This window comes from Aplidium turbinatum, chromosome 17, assembly GCF_918807975.1.
Source record: "Aplidium turbinatum chromosome 17, kaAplTurb1.1, whole genome shotgun sequence".
NCBI classification, from domain to species: Eukaryota; Metazoa; Chordata; class Ascidiacea; order Aplousobranchia; family Polyclinidae; genus Aplidium; species Aplidium turbinatum.
In genome coordinates, this window is record NC_137488.1 from 19,673,167 (window position 1) to 19,692,293 (window position 19,127).

Here is a 19,127-nt window from a genome sequence, read left to right on the forward strand (position 1 = left end):
CATGAGCCCGACCTTGTGGGCGAAACGTCGGTGTCTATCACTGTCAATTGTTGCTACACTCGACTGCCAAGAATTACAAGATTGCCTAAGATTTCTTTGGTATGTGAATATGAAAGGCAGCGTCGTCCTTGCTTGGAAGCGCTACCACCAATCGGGTCGTGTAATTTATTAAAATCATTTCATCGCGTTCTTTGATCTGTTTTTTCATTATTTCTCTTGATTCGCAGAGTTTTTTTTTTCTAATACATTCTATGATCAGTGGTGCCGTATGTTTGAGTGTTGACAGGAATGCCAACAAATTGGCTGTAGTAGATGGGTTACAAACTTTCTGCTGGCAGGCTGAGATAAAGGAAAGGTTTGTCATAATCCTCAGAGCAATGGGATTTTGGAGCAAATATTCTATATTTGATAGAGCACATTTACTTCATGTGTCGCCACACATCGTCTCCGGTACGAACTCTGTGCTTGACGAGCGTTTTAAATAAAGTTTTTGTCGCTGCGTCAACACCACTCAAAAGCGTGCGTGTTTGACAAAACACATTAAGACATAACTGAAGGTGGACACGAAGATTGACTTCCGTGCCTTTCCGCCCACATTTTAAACCTTCAAGGTACCGGGTGTGAGCACTGAGCATGTATAAATTGTATAGGCTACGCCAAAATTCAAGTGAAAGCCCTATATGGATGGCAGGAAGTTATAGCCTACAACATTTGAAATTGGAAAGAGGATAAGCAATTGTTAGAGTTTCATGCATGTTGTCAGATGAATTCACAGTTAATTAAGGCCTTTTTACTATAAACGCAAATTAAACTGCACTCATAGGGGAAATTTTAATGCCCAAAGTAAAATATGTTTGAGGTTACTTTGCTGAGATTGACTTTTTGTGTCCCAATATAGCCTACTCCAACAGATTATTATTATTTTGATAGTTTAGCAAATAACGGAGTAAAATTGCTATTTCAATTCCCTGTCTCAATTGCATAAAGATAGTTGGCTACGCCAAGGCGACACAATTGGCCTAGGCTAGCTTTAAAATAATTTACAGCCTCCCCAGAAAACATATTTAGCCTAAACTGCTTGTTTAAATAAAGAAAAAAGAAGTCAAATTAGAGGGTAAATGCAGCAATCCCTTACGTTTTGCTGATCACATCACTCTTGGGCGAGATTCACAGCGTAGCCTACGTACAAAACTGTCTTCAAAACGTCCCACATTGCCTTCAAATTGCATTGCCTTCAAAACGTCCCACAAAAAATGCGTATGTTTGTTTTCTTTACCATTCACACCAGAAATTGTATTCCTGGTTTTTGTGTGACGTTTTTGTATGTTAAAATAGTTTTTGTAGACCTATGTTTTGTGCGAATCTCGCCTAATGTTTGAACAAGTAATCAGCTACGCTACAAACAATTTGGAAAACAAATTTAACGCTTCAAGCAAAAAAGTTGGTTTTCCCCCAATTGCTCAGCTGGTTGAGCTCCTGAATTTATAAACATAAAACCCACAAGACCAACCAGCTATGGTTCGACTCTCGCAGTGTGCGCTTGAGCTTCGCATTTAAAGGACGCTCCCCACCAGCGGCATTTAGTGGATGGAATAATTCACAGACAACAACACTTCAGCAAGCGGAAACTTTACTTTGTCAAACTCGTGACCGAGCTTGCGTTAGACTTAGAGGTTCAAAGCCTTCACATATAGGCTATGCGAAAGTGCCTTTACAAAACTCCTGAAGAAACTTTTCCAGGCACCCAATAAATTTTCAGTTAGTAGCCTAAATGAACATCAACAAAGAAAAAGGTAAGTGTCTATTCCTTTTGTTTTAGTACCGCAGCCTACTTTATTTGCAGTGATGTACGCGCATACAAAAAATATTGACGCCGTCAGCGTTAACGCAAACGTTCGAAAAACCATACGCTGTATGCGTCATAGCAACTTGTAAAAAAAGTTGGCGGCGTCAGCGCACACACTAGCGTAAACTAATTTTGTTTGCTAGGTGCCAAACATTCACACGGTATAAATCACTTGAAACAAACAAGTTTTATTTTGAATTTCAACAAAGAAACACAAGCATCTGAAAGTGTTCATCTGACATTTTGCTGTGTTTTGGTTCCAATATGTCTTTGCCCATTGAAAACATTCTTTCAACTGCAGCGCTGGAAGGTAGCTATATTGGCGTGTTGTAGCGAAAAAAATACATTAAAAAGTATGCATTGACGCTATGCGCTAAAAAGCCGCGAAAACTTTACGGTGTAGCCTCAAACGCAAACTATCCAAAAAATGTGGCTGCAAGCGTTAGCGTAAACAAAAAGTGTACGCTGCATGTATGCGGCGTAGAATTTGCGGCGTAGGCCTATACGCAAGGTTGAAAGTAACGACTAGTTGTCGCTATTCGATAGCGTTATTCGTTGCTTTCTGAATATCGAATGCTTATACCCATGCCTTTTAAAAATAAATATTGAATGCGCGTTATTCACTGCTTTTTTATGCAAGCAACGAAATCATTATTCGTTTTTCACTAATCGATATTTAGGAGAACTGCTGAATCATTTTTTGTTGTTCACTTACTTTGTCGTCAAAACGAATTTACGAGATTTGATTTTCGGATTACTATCCGACCTAGTCCCCTTCCGGTTTTCGAACTTTAAAGGATTAAGGAAAATTTTTTGGCAACACAGTTCAGAAAAACCATGCCAGTGAGAGCCGTTAACAGTGTTGCAAACCTTGCGGTTTCCCGCAAGTGTGGGATTGTTTTTTTTTCGAATTTTGGTACCTTTTTTTGAGTTTGCGGGTTGCTTGTTTTTGGGCTTTTTTGGCCAGTCAATTTTTAGTAATTGCTATTCGTTGCTTTTTTTAAGTATCGATAGCGGAAAGTCATTGCTTTTTTGGGCACTATCGAATATTGAAATGGTTATTGCTTTTTGACTAACGACTTCCAACCCTGCGTATACGTAGCCCATATCTCTGTCTATTTGTAACTTCATTAGGCTATGAGGCTACTGCGGTATATTCCGACAAAGAGAAATAAATTGAATTAGCCTAAATAAGTTATCAGAAACAGTAGGTCCAATAATATTAGGCTACACTCAGGGCCGGATTTAGCTGATGGGGTCCCGGAGCACTTCTATATCAAGGGGCCCCCGTGCAAAAAAAAATTAAACCACCTCTACGTCTACACTACAGTAGCATTAGTCCAGCACTGCACTGCATTTTGCAGAAACTTCAAAGGCTGAAAGAAAAAAGATAACACTAAATCACATTTTTTCCACGTCGAGGGGCCCCCTTCAAAAGGGGGCCCAGGCCCAGGGCACCTGCACCCTCTGCTCCCCCTAAATCCGGGCCTGGCTACACTGAGTAACATAGCCTGATCGTTGAAAAAAAGTTGTTCAAAGCATCAGTACCATAACCTAAATCAGGTTACCTTGGTCAAAATATTAGGCTACAACTGACTCAGAAAAGAATATGAAATAACGAGAAGAACGTAAGGCTCATTAAGCTACTTGGAGGAAACCTTCCTCAGAGCACGTTCAAATTAAAATAAACTAGCCTTTTTCACTCTTTCTTGCTAGTGTAGATATTTTAGTGTAGCCTAATGTTTACTAAATGTTTATCATCGACTTGGCTGAGGGTGGCTGCTTGACTCGAAGACCGTCATGGTCACTTCGCAGCTTCCCGTTGTGAATTACTTACTTCAACGATGCAGTGTACGTTTGTTATTTTTCTTTGTTTCAATTGTGTTCGTTAAGCGTGCTGCATCATTTGATAATTTTGCTGTTATGATATTGCACAACAAAATAAACCAATCAATCAAACGCTGCTTGATCTTGCGGTCCGTCCCGTTAGCTCAGTGATTAAGCGACGACTGGCCTGGAGAACGGCAAAATAAACACACTAATTCGACACCAACAAAAAGGAAAGATGGCAAAACCAAAAGGTTTAAAATATGCATAAAACAGTGTTTGGTTACATTAAGCTACTACCGTATCTTTAATTTGCATAATATGGTAGCCATCAAACTTAGAAGAGAGATAGGAAAAATTAAACCGTTTATTTTAAATAGGCTAACAGCCTACAAAAATACTCTTACAATTACAATCAAAAGATAAACTCGGTAACTGGCTCAGCGTCAGTGGTTCAAAGCCTCCTCAAGTATGCAAAACTGCCAGTGCCAGGAATAATTTATCTATCAAACGCTTTGTCCGAGGATAAAGATTCAAAAACCAAACTACAGTAAATCAAATCAAAGTTTGGCGCTTTATCAACTGAGCAACCTGGGCCGACTAATAAGGCATTCTTCCAACCGTTAGGCTTCATATGGTGCAAAAACTTGAAGCCTTACAAAAAAATTAACCCTTAAAACTAAGATCAATGCGATAGGTTTATGGTTTGTTTTTGCAGCACAAAAAAAAGCTAACTGACTTTGTGACACGAAAAGTGAAATATTGTATGCTTATGCGACACCACGTGTGCAAAATTGATGTCACGTGATCTGACATCGACATCGAGATCGAAAAATGTGAGTTCTTTTCTATCTCGACGGGCGAAGAAAGTGCATTGTTCAATATTGCTAAGGCCTATTTCGGCGACTTGCATTTTACTTTCCCTCCAAATCTATAGTCATGGCATCCAACGAAGTTGCTTGTGTTTACGCAGCCCTCATCTTGCACGACGATCAAGTTGAAATTACGGCAGAAAAGATTAAGACTCTCCTGTCTGCTGCCAAGGTTGAAGTTGACTCTTACTGGCCTGGTCTTTTTGCTAAAGCTCTAGAAGGAGTTGACATCAAGAGCCTTCTTTGCAACGTTGGTGTTGGAAGCGGTGCCCCTGCTGCTGCTGGTGGTGGCGGAGCTGTTGAAGAAGCAAAAGAGGAAGCCAAAGAAGAGGTGAAAGAGGAATCCGAGGAAGAATCAGATGATGACATGGGTTTTGGTCTCTTTGATTAAAGTTCGAACTGTCAGTCTTGATGAAATTTTAAGCAAATAAATGGATTTTGCCTATTTATGTTGTCTGGTGTACAAAAAAAGATTAGTAGTATTGTGGTAAATGTTCCAAGGACTTAATGAATATAATAATTAGGTGAGGTTATGAAAAGAAAACGGTTAATTTGCTGTGCTTCAAGTTGCTATATAAGTTAACTACAGTAGAACTCGGTTAATCCGGGTTCGATTTGACCGGCGATTCCATCCGGATTAGGCAAAGATCCGGATTAACCGATGACGGTTCTATCAAACCTGACTCATTTGTACTTCCACTTTCATCCGGATTAGGCGAAGATCCAAATTAACCGAATCCGGATTAACCGAGTTCTACTGTATTAAAAAGTAAGTTATCAGAAGTTTAAATCAAATTTTGCAAGAAATCTATGGCACATACATGAGATGTTGAAGTAGGTTGGCGCAATGGTGTGTCTGATACTTAACCGGTCTCTGATGCTTGATACTACAGTGTGACTGACACGCATATATTGTATATATTGTACCGTAGCTGTCACAAGCATTTTTTTATTGATGTTACATTACATTAATTACAGTGTTACACAAACATTCCCAAAAGCAGTTTCTCATCTAGATTTTTCAGTTCAGTTATTATTTCTCAACATAGCAGCAAAAATAGTACGGTACAACACAGCAAAGGTCTAGAAAAAGGATGAAGTGACAAAATGCGAATGTAAGATGTTTCTGAGCGCGCAAATATAAAGCGTAAAAAATGGTACGGTAACATGATAAACAAAGTGCTATCACATTCAAAGCAATAAGAGTCAAAATTTTTTTATAAAACATTTATGTGTGCATTGCTCCATAACAATAAGGCACTTATTTCTTTGTCAATTTTGCTCCCATTTATGGTGTTTGTCTCATACGACTGGGTTTATAATTTATGCTCGAAATAAAACAATAATTTACGGTATCTGAGCAACAGTCATATTGCCAATAAATAGAAGAATTCGGGAACTCAGCTTTTTCTAAATCATAGACAAGAAAATATAAAGTGAATTTGAGAGCTGGTGTACAAGTCTCTTCCCAGGTTAAACATACTAGGACATCATGCATTAGAATCGACCAAACATATAGGATAAAGCTACTTCACGTGTGCTACACTGTTTACCCCATATGTCTTGATCGATTTCAATATTTGATGTATATTCACTATAGCATTGATCACCAGGGTGGCGACTTGTATACCAGCTCTCAAATTCACTTTATCTTTTCTTGTCTATGATTTAGAAAAAGCTGAGTACAAACTTTTCTTGAAAAAGAAGACTTGCCTGATTTTTTCCACATTTCCAGTAGTTTATTGATGCTTACCATCATTTGTTTGATTTTCGAAACAGTATTTCAAGGTATGATATAAACATTTTAGCGATTTTTTTTGATTAAATCTGCATTGTACCTTCCTCTTCCCACAATTTAACACAGTGTAGTAACAGCTTCATATGCTTGCACACTGATATCAAACTATGTAAGGTGCTCGGAATATTTCTTAAATATTTAGTTTAGAGGTGGGACATCACAGCAAGTAGACATACAATTTCAGCAATAGTTGATAATAATTTATGGGATGATGATACATATTCAAAAAGATATTGATGGTTTTTAAAATTAGTGTATACCTTTGTACAAACATACTTTAGTGGATGGTATGTTTATGGCTAAAGTTAGTTTTGGATGATTTGAAGATTTATACAGAAAAATTATTCAGTTTGCTTTATTTGTCTTGTTTTTTCTTGGTCCCGGTTGCCTAATGTATAAGATTGACCATAATAACCATAATTGTTTACATAATTTCTCACTTCTAAACTCCACGAGATGACAAATTACACGAATTTTTAAATGAGAAAACATTTGAATGTTCAATTTCTCATTACACAAATACCTTCATCATCATTTTCAGCCTGTGGTAGCCCACTGCTGAGCGAAGACCTTCTCCTTGCCAATCTGGTCAATCATGTGTTTATATCAATTTCTTGTTCCACATTCTTTGTCAATCTTGTTTCTTCATCTCATAAATACCTTGCCCTTGGTATTGATCAAATCACAACAGTAAGGATTTAATTCTAACAGTGAAAAAAGGAGTTTATCGTAAGCTTTTCCTCAGCAATTTAATGAAATTGAAATCACAAAATTTAACAAAAAGTTTTCATCTAACATTACATATATAATACATTTTTTGTTATGCTGAAGTTAATTTAATGTTAAATACATATCCTACCACTAGGTTTTACATGCTATGTTGTGATACAGTTTGAAACTGAGGAAAATTAATTGTGACATTGCAAAGTGAAGACAATTATTGCAGCTTGAGCACATCATTGTTTAAGAATACAATTAGCTTTTGAAGGGTAGGAAACTTTAATCATTTGAACCAGTAATAATTTGAGGCAAATGATAATATGTTTATTTTTACCTACCCTAATTTTCCATTGTCCTACATTCAATGCTTAAAACTATTTCTGTTAGATAAGCCACTGAATGTGCTTGAAGTAACATCAATGTGAAGTGACAGTGATTCAACTTGTTGGCAAAGAGACTGAGTTAGTCCGAAGATTAAAGATTCCTATTAGCGGCTTCCATAAAATATGTTCGCAGTCAGGGAGAGGGTTGCAAATTGCAGACTTAATTCACACACTGTGGACGGGAGTCAGTTTTTGCAATATTATGAGGACGTCTTTTATGGACAGCCCTTTATCAATCACATTCTTGCAAGTTTTTGGATGTAAGAAGCAAACTTCTGTTGTATTTGATTGAAATGCAGCTTTTTGTTGGAAGAGCCATAACATTGATTGTAGTTTTTATTTGTTAATTGATATGTCTCTGCAATTGTATTATAATTTACGTTTCAGGTAATTTGTTAGGAATAAATAAGTTGCTTTCTGTTAAAGGACTGAACATTTGCAATGGCCCTTGTTAGTGTGCAAGAGGATCGTGCATTTGCTGAACATTTTCTACGAAGTAATTTACCCGAGTCTGAGTATGAATCAATTGTGAAGGGTTTGTACAACAGACCACTATTGCTTGCAGAAGAGAATAAGAAGAAAAAAGTGAAAAGCAAGAAGTTAAAAAAAGTTAAATCAAATCGTCTAATAAAGTTGCAAAATTGCAAATATTCAGAATTTGAAACGTTGCGCTGTTTTTGGAGACAGTACATTGATGAACTTCTTGCAGTCGAGAAGTGCAAAGAGTTTAACATAAAAAATGCACAAGAAACTCTTTTAAAGGCAGATTTCCATGGAGCATCTATTACTGTAGCAAAGTCAAGCTGCAAACAAATGGAAGGCTTGAGTGGGACTGTGGTAACCGAAACTAAAATGATGTTTCAGGTAGTAACTAGAGCGGACAAAGTGGTAAATATACCCAAAAAGAACTCTGTTTTTGAAGTAGATTACCCAGGGTACCGCATAACTGTACTTGGCGATCAGTTTTGTTTTAAACCAGCACATCGTCTTGTAAAAAAGTTTGCAAAATATCTTCCAAAAATTAAAGTAATCTAAGCAGTTTTATTTAATCTAGTCAGACTGTCCCAAGCAAACTGGAGGAAACGCTCAGTAAATCTAAATAAAAGCATGTATTTGTATAGTAGCCCATAATATTTGCAGAGATTATTATTTTTTTACCTTTGGTGCTTAGATTGGATAATGTGGAAGTTTCAAGCAAAAAATCACTGAAGATAAAACAACTTGGTTTTTAAGATAATTGCTAAACATAAATTTGGTTTCTCTATTTTTGGATCTGTACTTTTTCTGAAGTTTGAAACTGTTGTTGGTATGAGTTGACACTTGGTACTCTAAGCATTGCCATGTAAGCTGTGGTTAATCATATCTGCTGAAAAGAGTGACAAAACTTTAAAATTCCTTAAAATGTGTGAAGGTTTGAAGAATAATCTATATAATGTTTTCGCTGTGTTTGTTGCACAGGCTAGAGAATGAACTTGATTGATAATAATGTACTTATGTGATGGTTACTTGCTTAGCTGTGGCATCAGCATGTGCTGACCCGGTGTTCCTATTGCACTGATGGGCTGAAACAGTGTGCCACTGTCTGCAGTTTATATTGAATTCAAGTATTATTTGGTTAGTAATCATAGAAAAGAAAAGACAATGATCATATTGATATTAGTAATTGAAATGCACTAATGCAAAATTTTGTAATGATAAGAACATTTTTAAAATGAAACGTTAAAACTTGACAAAATTTCTCAATCAATTAACAAGTTTCTGAAAAATATTATGTTGAATTGCAAACTATCAATTTATGCTTATTTGATGTATATACAAAACATTGCCATAAATCACAGTCATGTTGCATTAGTTGCGATATCTGCATCACATCTTACCCAATACTTCTTTTTAGAGCATTTATTCATTTCTGGTTTTAGTTGTTTAATCTCTTTTTTTTAGGTTATTTTTCACAGCATAAAAATTTTGCTGAGTTTTTAGTAAAAATTGAAATATTTTGACATCTCTGTCGCATGTGTATCTCCATTTGTGTTCATTTCTAACCATAAAATTGAACATGTTGTGTTCACTTTACCTTAGTCGAGTATCAGACCACAGAAAGGCATTCATTTCATGTGGTTGTTTAAATATTACAATTTGCTATTTGGAGCGCATTGGGTTTTATAAATTGCTGACTACTATATAACATAATATACATAATATAATATATTTGGCATAATGTAGTGAAGAAGGTGATAAAACGTAAGACAAAATTGCATCTGTTTAAAAAGCTTCCAAACACAATGATTAATTATTATCAGCTAACATAGTGATCGCTATGCCAGCTCAAATATATGTCATAACTTTCGGGTCCACGTCTTTTAGGCGCCGACAGTTAGGCGCTGGTCTAATAGGCGCGCACACTGTGGCGTCTGGATATTTAGGTGCGGAGCACTGTGGCGCCCGGTCATTTAGGTGCTATTCCTAGTGAAGTCTGTAGATTGTATCAGCTTGGCAGGGAGGGGCGTAGGGCAATGCTTTTCACACAAAATGTTATATTTAACAGGAAAATATATTGTTTTGTTGATGCATGTGCGTTGTTGGTCATGGCTTCAGTGAGTGAAGCTGCTTAAACCGGCAATGCTTTTTCACACAAAAGTTATATTAATCAGAAAAATATATGGGTGAAGCTGCTTGAACCGGCAATGCTTTTTACACAAAATGTTATATTGAAGAGAAAAATATGTCATGGCTTCCGTGAGTGAAGCTGCTCAAACCGGCAATGATTTTCACATAAAATGTTATATTGAACAGAAAAATATGTTGTTTTTTTAATGTGCTTGTTCAGCGTTTATTTGTTGTTAGTCCAGGTTTGCGTCGGCGAAAGCTTTATCAATAAATTATTCAAGTTTCCGAACATATGAGTTCACTTTTAGTTAGGTCAAATAATAACTACACTAAACATCAGTAAAAAATGTGCCGTAGCCTGTATTCAAGCGGGGGTAGGCTTGAGTGAAGAGTAACTTAGTTTTCCGTCAAAACCCCGACTAGGTTTAATAACGCGCGAAGTCTCACCATTATGCTTGCAACTTGTAGCCAAGGTGTAGCCTATATGCCCTGTAGAAATGTATTCATGTGAACAGTAGTAGAGCGTCTTACGCGTTCTCGTCTCATGGCCAATCTATCCCGAACAGAAGTAATTGTGAAAGATAACAGAAGTAAAGTTCCATCTGGCTGCAACTTGTGTTCAGGATGCATTGCAAATGTCCTGTAGAGATGTGCTAATGTCAAGAGTAGTAGAGCGTTTTCCCGCACCTCATCTCCACACGATCTATCCGTCTCAAGTAGAAGTAATTATTAAAGGTAACAGACTGCACAAAGCTGCGCCTTTAAACCAGCAACTTCTACTCCAGAAGTACGTGTCCTGTGGAGATCAGGTGGTCTACTGCTCTAATTGCCCTGCATATAAGCCGATGTTGGATCTGAGCACTTCATTTGCACCATAAAACAACAATATATTTTCTGTTCAATATAACATTTTCTGTGAAAAGCATTGCCGGTTTAAGCAGCTTCACTCACGGAAGCCATGATATAATTTTCTGGCAAGTTGCCAAGCTGATACAATCTACAGACTTTACTAGAAATAGCACCTAAATGACAGGGCGCCACAGCGCTCCGCACCTAAATATCCAGACGCCACAGTGTGCGCGCCTATTAGACCAGCGCCTAACTGTCAGCGCCTGAAAGACTTGCTCCCTAACTTTCTACTTTAAATGTGTATTTTTCTTTTAGCGCTATGTTATAAGAAAATGTCCCAGTCTAAGTATTTTGACATTTTGAAAAAGCTTCCCAGAGTGAAGGTAACCAACCTCAAAGAAAATCCTTATGCTACTGCAAGGAAACATATGATCATCGACAAGAAGAAAAAGGGTGTTAAGTATCATTATTGCAATATAAAGCCAAGAATTGGATTCTTCCCCAGTACTCCATTCCATAAGAAAATCCCCCAGTATGGATTTAATAGGCAAACTCACCTACGAAGACAGTACCTTCCACTTACTTTGTGGACTCTTCAGAAGTTGATAGATCTTGGCAGAGTGGATCCATCAGAACCCATTGATGTGACGACCATCGCTAATGCAAGGGAGCTAAAGCTGGCTAAAACTGAATCCACTTGCTACGGCTTGTACTTACTTGAACAAGGTGCCAATGTTTTTGAAGCGAAAGTGAACATTGAGGTTCAAATTGCCGACCAACTTTCTATTGCCTCGATAGAAAAGTTTGGCGGAACACTCACAACAGCTTTTTATGATCGCCCGAGTTTTGAGGCTTTATGCAATCCAGTTGTATTTTTTCTTCGCGGACAACCGATTCGTAAAAGACTTCTACCCCCCATAGATCTTGTTACTTATTACACGGATCCTAAGAACAGAGGGTACTTGAGTGACCCTGCTCTTGTGCAAGAAGAACGAATAAAATTAGCAAAGCAGTATGGGTATGACCTACCAGATATAACTAAAGATGAAGCGTTTGAGATGCTTACCATGAGAAAAGATCCCAGACAAATCTTTTTTGGCCTAGAACCAGGTTGGATTGTCAATCTTGCTGATGAGACAATAATAAAGCCTGAAAGCGAATATTTTCAAGAATATTTGAAAACTTGATTTGAAATTTTCCTAATAAATGTTGGGGTTATGTGCCTTGTTGGACTGTCATTCACAAGGGGAACCTCTAAACTTGGCCCAGGTAGCAGGCTGGTTTTGAACATTTGTTGGATGAAACATCTCGTTGGACAAATGCTAACAATTACTAGTCTGTGAACATCATAAATCTGGGTTGCTAAAAGGATATACTCTCGGCTCCAGAGGCTCACACGACGAAGAATGTTTATTTCCAACTAGAGCTATAAGCAACTTGTGTTTTTAGCCACCATATATAATCAGTAAGAGGAGTTTCTTACTGGAATCAAAAGAAAACTCGTGTTCATAAATTGTTATATTATCGCGTTTCTTTCGTAAGTTTCAGTTGTTGCAAGAAATGCGCATTTATCAAATCCTACATATGCCGTTTTATAAATTAGTTGCGCATAAGCAAGGCATTTCAACGACAGCTCATCACTCATCACCTGGTAGATAGAACAAAACATTGGCTACAAACAAGCGAAGGTCCGGACACGTATGGGCTGATAGATCTGGGATTTGCTATTTCTCACGAGAAATGTTCAACTGTGTTCGTGAAGTCTTTTTATCGACCATCAGCATCAATTATTTGATTTTATGCCCTAAATAAAAAAAATGCTGTTTCAATAGGAACTATCATACTTCTTCTTCGTCGTATGAGCTGTTCTTCCCGACTATATGTTTGGGCATGATGTCATCAGCCACTCAACAGTTTCGTCATCCAGGGCCTTCAGTCCAAGCGTTCCATGTGGTGGTTGATTCATGTGGTGTTCCATGTGGTGTGGCGTTCCATGTGGTGATCATACTGAATGACCATTATCATTTGAAAGATGTTCTTCATTATTCGTCAGTTTGCCTAATTCGTTCTTCTAATTTTTGAGTGACAAATTCTACTTCATACACATTTGTTCATCCAAAACCGTACGTTTTTTAGGCCTCCTGGTGCGCTGTCTTGTTTGTGTATGTTTTGCTTGTCTGTTGTTTCGTTATAAACTTTCTGACTCCGTTTCTCTATACGAAAGCTTTTCTACTTACCATCAACGGGTTTTCAGGCTACTTCTTGTTTGTAAACAAATTTCAGGTTGCTTACTTCTGAGTATAAATTTGACTAACCTCTTCGTCAATGTAAGGCACTAGAATTTTGTGTTGTTGCAATAAATGTAAAAGCTGCAATGCATGTGGTCTGCTGAGTGACCTCAGTTTCTCAGTGCGTATAAAACTAAGCTTCTCTTTGAATTGTTTGTTTAACTCTTTGCCAAGTTGCAAGTTTGAAATCCGTCAACCAAAGTTGGGTGAAATGTGTCAGTTTTTATTTTTGATTGAAATATAAACTGTCGAAGTAAGCAACGCTTAGTGCTTTGTTGGACTGTAAATGAAAGTTTTTCTGAGTAGTTTACGAAGTTTCTGACAAGGTTTAGGATATGTAGACTTTTTGTGTTATGGCACTCTACCTAACTGTAGGCAGAGATGAGCGTGATCATGATGTGCAAGATCATTTTTGTTTTGGTGGTGTTGATCTAAAATCACTTTTTTGTGTGATTTTGACCTTGAAAATCGAGATCACTTGGAATTAAAGTCGACTAACTACTAGATCAGTGTTCCCAAACTTTTTCTATTCGTGTACCATTTAGCAGTTTCATCAGTGTTCGCGTACCATGTATACCTAGAAAATTTCCAAAATGTGCAATAAAAGGCAAGACAGTTTAATTAATATCAGCAGAGGCGTAGCAAGCGCCCTCCGACCGGAAGGGGCCCCGCAAGGAATGAGGGCCCCTAAAATGTTTGAGCAGGTGTTTCCTAAAAACACGGTGCGACGTAGAAAGAGAATATTTGATTACGAATGTGCTGATGATTCGAGTCATCTTTTTGTTGAAGAAAAATTCATATCGCAATTTTTCTTCTTTTTCTGATCAGGCCATATTTTCTGTTTCTTCGCTTTTTGACCAACTCGTGGAGTGGTGCATGTTTTTGATTTTCTGTACAATGCTAACAGCCTGTAGAAGTATCTCAGAGATAATAAACTGGAGAATTACTGCAAAAATTTTTAAAGAAAAATGGGAGGCAATGATGGCAACGAACTAATAATGGAATTGAATCGTTTTATTAAATGTTATCGAAAAAGAGAGAGGACTTGTCACGACAAGCAATTTTTTAACGTAAATAGCCTATACAAGAACAGCCTTCAGGAGATATATCCAAACCTCTGCATTTCCAACAGAATTCTTGTGACCATACCAGTTACTGTTGCCAGTGCTGAAAGGTTCTTCAGCAGAATGAAACTGATCAAGAATATCCTGCGCTCAACCATGGCAGATGACAGGCTTTCTGCTCTTGCAATTACCATCGAAAACAAGATTGCCAAATCCCTGGACTATGACTGATTGCTTAAACAATTTGCGCAGAACAAGGCTCGAAAGAAGCGCTGTGCGTAATTATGAAGTAGGCTACATGCACACACTGTCACTGTAGACCTTGGTATACACAGTGGTGGGCGCAGCTAACGTAAAAGTGAGCTATCAACAAAGAAATCAGCGCATTTCCAATAAATTTACTTTCGCTAACGAGTCCGCTAAAATTTCTAAATAGCCTATTACTAAAAATGCTAATCCGCTTACCAAAGCGTTAGCTTCGCTAATTAGTGGTTAGCGGAACTGTGCCCTGTAGCATACTGTGTATGTGTACCATTGTGTAGGCTACATGAACCCTGCATGTTGTGTAAAATAAATACCACATTCCAGTTTCTGCGTTGTAAGGGGCCCCGGACTTATGTTCGGAGAGGGCCACGTTCTTGTTGCTACCACCCTGGTTCTAGGAATAACTTATTGTTTGTAATTTCGTTTTATGTAGAACATCAATCAGATGGTTACTTGAAAAAAGCTAACGTGAGTATGGCCGAAAACCAGTGGTGGATTTCCAGAAGATTAGCTTTCGGAACGTTAGTTTTTTACTTTCCAAATGCGCTAGGTGCCGTAGAAGAGATTCAGAAATATGCCCTTATGAGATTTTGAAACAACACACTTGATGTAGCCTACGTAAAACGTTGGTAAAGTAAGTAGGCTAGGCTATCATGGTTCATAGATGATAAGCGTTGTTTAACGCAAAGATTCGTATTTTAGTGAATCGAATTCAAAACCATAAAACCTCAGGCGACTTCGGGTCTCAATTGCCGAGTTATGTCCCTGGCGCAACCAGGATCCAACACACTTCGCTGGTTAAAACTTTCTCAGTGGAGGACCGACCATTTGTATAAAGAGTAAACTTGAAACAGTTACATAGTGTGTAGAGAAGCCCGGTCAGATGTCAGTATGAGGTTTATTTGTGAAAATCCGCGTTCACACTTGCTCGATGAAATTGGAAGGGATTTTAGTGACGTTATCAAATTTTGAAGATTCTGAGATCTTCTTTTCGTAGTTTTATATTCGCGAAGTCCTCTCACAGCTTCGCGTTCATCCACTGTAAGCGCAATCTCTTTGCCACTTCAATGATTTTGCTTTCTCCGTGTGCGATTATTGTGTCCTCTGGCCAAGTAGGATAGTTGAATCAAATATTTTGCAGCTGTTAATAAATGGCGAGTCTGTTGAATTCAACAAACGATCTTGGATGGAATTTTCTGAATGATGATAGAAGATGCGGAAATTGATTGGCTGGCTATTTCTGCAATGTTTACATGCAATTCCACACCTTTGAACTCTAAGTTTTCTTCAGCATCCTTGGCAATGCGATAATGTCGTCCGGGTTTGTTCCTACGTGTTTCAAATAATTTTGCAAGATTATTAATTTTGTTATCTGCATCCCAAATAGTACATGCTCTGTTTTGCAGTTCGAGGCTTATGCTACTTCGGATAATTCTTGCGAGGATTCGTACATCAAAGCCAAGTCGAACACGAAATCCGTGGATGTTATCTTCGACAAGAGTCCTTGATATTTCGCACGTTTCCGAGAATCTCTTGTGTCGCTACTAGCTCCCTTTTTGGAGTGTTTGACAAGTGCTGGAAAAGCATTTCAGACAGCATTAATTGTGCGGACACTCGAGGCTACCCAACGTGTGTCCAGTACCCTTCCGATTTTCAACAACTGCACTTTAACAGCCGCAGCACATTCACCCAATTCCCTGCTATTTAGGAGAAGCGTGGTAAAGGCTATAGCGCTTGTCCATAGAGATCGAAATCGATACGCATTACTGACTGATTTTACAACATCACGAACCGATAGTTCTAATCTACAGTATGGTTTGCACAATATCACACCACAATGTCTGGAAATTCATCACGAAACAATTTTGCCACACCATTTTTGCGACCTAGCATCACAGCCGCGTCATCACATACAGCACCAACCAAACAAGAAGATAAAAATGTTGTAGACAAGCCATATTATTTTAGGCAGCTCTTCAAGAAATCAAAGATGCCATTCGCCGTAAGACTAGCGAGCTCAACAAGATCTACAAATACATTCACAGGTTCGCTTCCGTCAAGACTGGTACGAAGATATATTATCAGAGTGGATACGCGATTTAACGTGGTCGACTCATCAAAAATAATATATACTTTTACTGAACAGGGCAAAGCATAATAAGGGTATAAAATATTTGAGCTTCCGGAACGCCGTTCCGGACAAGTCAATTTTTTGATCGAGCTTCCGAGCGGCGCTCCGGACCGTTCCGGCTGAAATCCAGCCCTGCCGAAAACGTTTGTAATTTTTAGTTTATTTTCATGTTATTATATTACGTTAAATGCCGTCTGGTCGTTTGATTCTGTTTGTCTTTCCAAACCAGTTTTTAAAAAGTAGCATATGATTGAGATGTCGGAGAGGTCTTATCGACTTCTGCATCCAATGCTTGTGCAAAGTTGTCTCAGTTAGGTTTGCGGTAAATCGAGGCAGTTGGTTCGGATATTTAGGGCTGGATTGCAAGATTTATGTTGATGCATACTGTGAGATGCTGAGATTTGGGTACGATTTCGAAAATTGTTCTTTTGAAGAAGTTTACGCTTTTTGAGCTCACAAAAGCAAGGTTGAAATCATAGCCAGCACTTTTAAAGGTTCTCACGGGTTCTCAGACAGCCATTTCATTTGGTCCACATCTTTATCAAATCGGTTGCAGATCTGAACCAGATAAAGTAGCTGTCTGAATTGGTTTGTCTTTTAGCCAGTAGAACAAAGAGAGATTGTTGTTGGAGGCTTACAAATTTTACCAGTTTTCCGTCTTTATTACTGCTGTGGTATCCCCAGGCAGTGCTGTTAAATTCCCCTATTGTGAAGCTGGGGTTGTTGCTGTTGATCACAAGTTTATTTGGCTAAGAAAAGAATTCTGTGGGTGGTGTATAACTGTATTGTTTATGCCGAGAAAATAATTTTCAATGAATTAGCTTTTATGAGCAAGGTTTCAATGGAATCTATTTGGTTAATCGGTTCCATTATCATTGATTTCTCGCGGTAAAATATAATTACACTACCATAGAGGTTGATTAGGAGATTGAATGGTTAAGTGCATTCCTGGAATAGCCTACTAGGAAGGATTTTGTCTCTACGTATTTTTTGAAAGCACAATATGTCTGGTTACAGATTGGCAATAACTACTGCTTTTGTGGATGATACGGTGAACCTTCCGTATTGAAGCTAATTACTTTGTCGTAGGGCAGAGAGAGTCTCTACTTTTATTGCCCTACAAAGGCTATCACCCGAAATAATAATAACAATATTCATATAGCGCCACATCCACAGTCAAACTATGCTCCTGGGCGCTGTACATGACAATGGTGATAATTAATACGGCACTTTCAGTCATAATGATCATTGAAACAGAACGTTTTCAAGCGAGCTTTGAATTCATTTAAATTTTTAACTTCTTTTACACAAATAGGCAAACAGTTCCAGCAACTGGCAGCAACAACTGGGAAGGTGCGATTTCCATATTGTATCTTACATGAAGAGTTGCACAAGAGCAATTGATGTTGAGAACGTAAAGTTCTGGAAGGTTTATAATGAACAAGCGAAGTGTCCAGATAGTTCAGAGAAAAACCATGGAAAACTTTATAAATTAATAGACATATTTTGAAGCGAATACGATACAATACTGGAAGCCAATGCAGGGATTTTCGTATAGGAGTGATATGCTCATGTTTACGTGTTAAAGTAAATTAGCCGAGCGGCAGCATTCTGAACTCTTTAAAAACGTAAAATAGTACAATGTGAAATGTTATTTAACAATGAATTTGAATAATCAGGCTTGGATGTTACAAGTGCATGAGTTAAAGTTTTACAAGCATCAACATTTATGAACTGTCTGATGGAACCAATATTTCTAAGATGAAAAAAGCAAGATTTGACAGTGGAACTGACAAAGTTTTCTAAACACAAATGTTGGTTTAATGTTACACCATGGCCACCTGGAGATGCGGCCTGATTTGTCACATTTTGCAGATTTTGATTACAGCTACTGCTGGTGCTTGACTGACAATTTTTGAGATGTTTTTACTTTTTGCGGTTTCCTAATAACATAAAACTTTTTTGTTGCCTTGGGGAAGCAGTAGCAAATGAGAAAAAGTAAGTTGAAAAACGCAAAATCAGACTGTTATTGAAAATTAACAGTCTGACTAAAATCTTCGAAATCAAAATTTCTTTGTTTTTCAACATCTGAGAATGTTAAAACCTATTGTGTCATCTGGGGAAAAGAATAAAGAAAGCGTAAAAATCTAATTTTTAGAAAAATTTATTTAAACGTTCGCCCAAAGTTAGAAAAACCTGGAAATTTCTGCAAAATGTGACAAATCAGGCCGTATCTTTAGGTGGCCATGGTTACACCAAGCAATTTAATGGAGTTAGAAGAAGAAAGATTGATATTACTCAGAGTAAGGGTCATGTCGTTAAACTTTGAAATACACCACTTCGAAGAAAATACAACAAACTCACATTTTTCGTGATTCAGTTTCAACAGATTATAAGACATCCAATTTGAAATATCAATCATACATTTTTCATTTTTAAAATTTTGATTTAACTACAACACAACGAATTTTCATCAGT

At 37.7% G+C, this 19,127-nt stretch overlaps 2 protein-coding genes across 2 annotated transcripts; both read left to right on the forward strand.

The window, feature by feature from the left end:
* Positions 1-4,508: 4,508 nt before the first annotated feature.
* LOC145786941 (large ribosomal subunit protein P1-like) lies at positions 4,509-4,992 on the forward strand. The gene has a single exon (XM_082598686.1). The coding sequence runs from the start codon at positions 4,613-4,615 to the stop codon at positions 4,934-4,936; it is 324 nt and encodes a 107-aa protein (XP_082454812.1). The 5' UTR covers positions 4,509-4,612; the 3' UTR covers positions 4,937-4,992.
* Positions 4,993-11,222: 6,230 nt separating this feature from the next.
* On the forward strand, positions 11,223-13,552 carry LOC145786938 (large ribosomal subunit protein uL15m-like). Its single transcript, XM_082598682.1, has one exon. The coding sequence runs from the start codon at positions 11,235-11,237 to the stop codon at positions 12,087-12,089; it is 855 nt and encodes a 284-aa protein (XP_082454808.1). The 5' UTR covers positions 11,223-11,234; the 3' UTR covers positions 12,090-13,552.
* Positions 13,553-19,127: the final 5,575 nt, after the last annotated feature.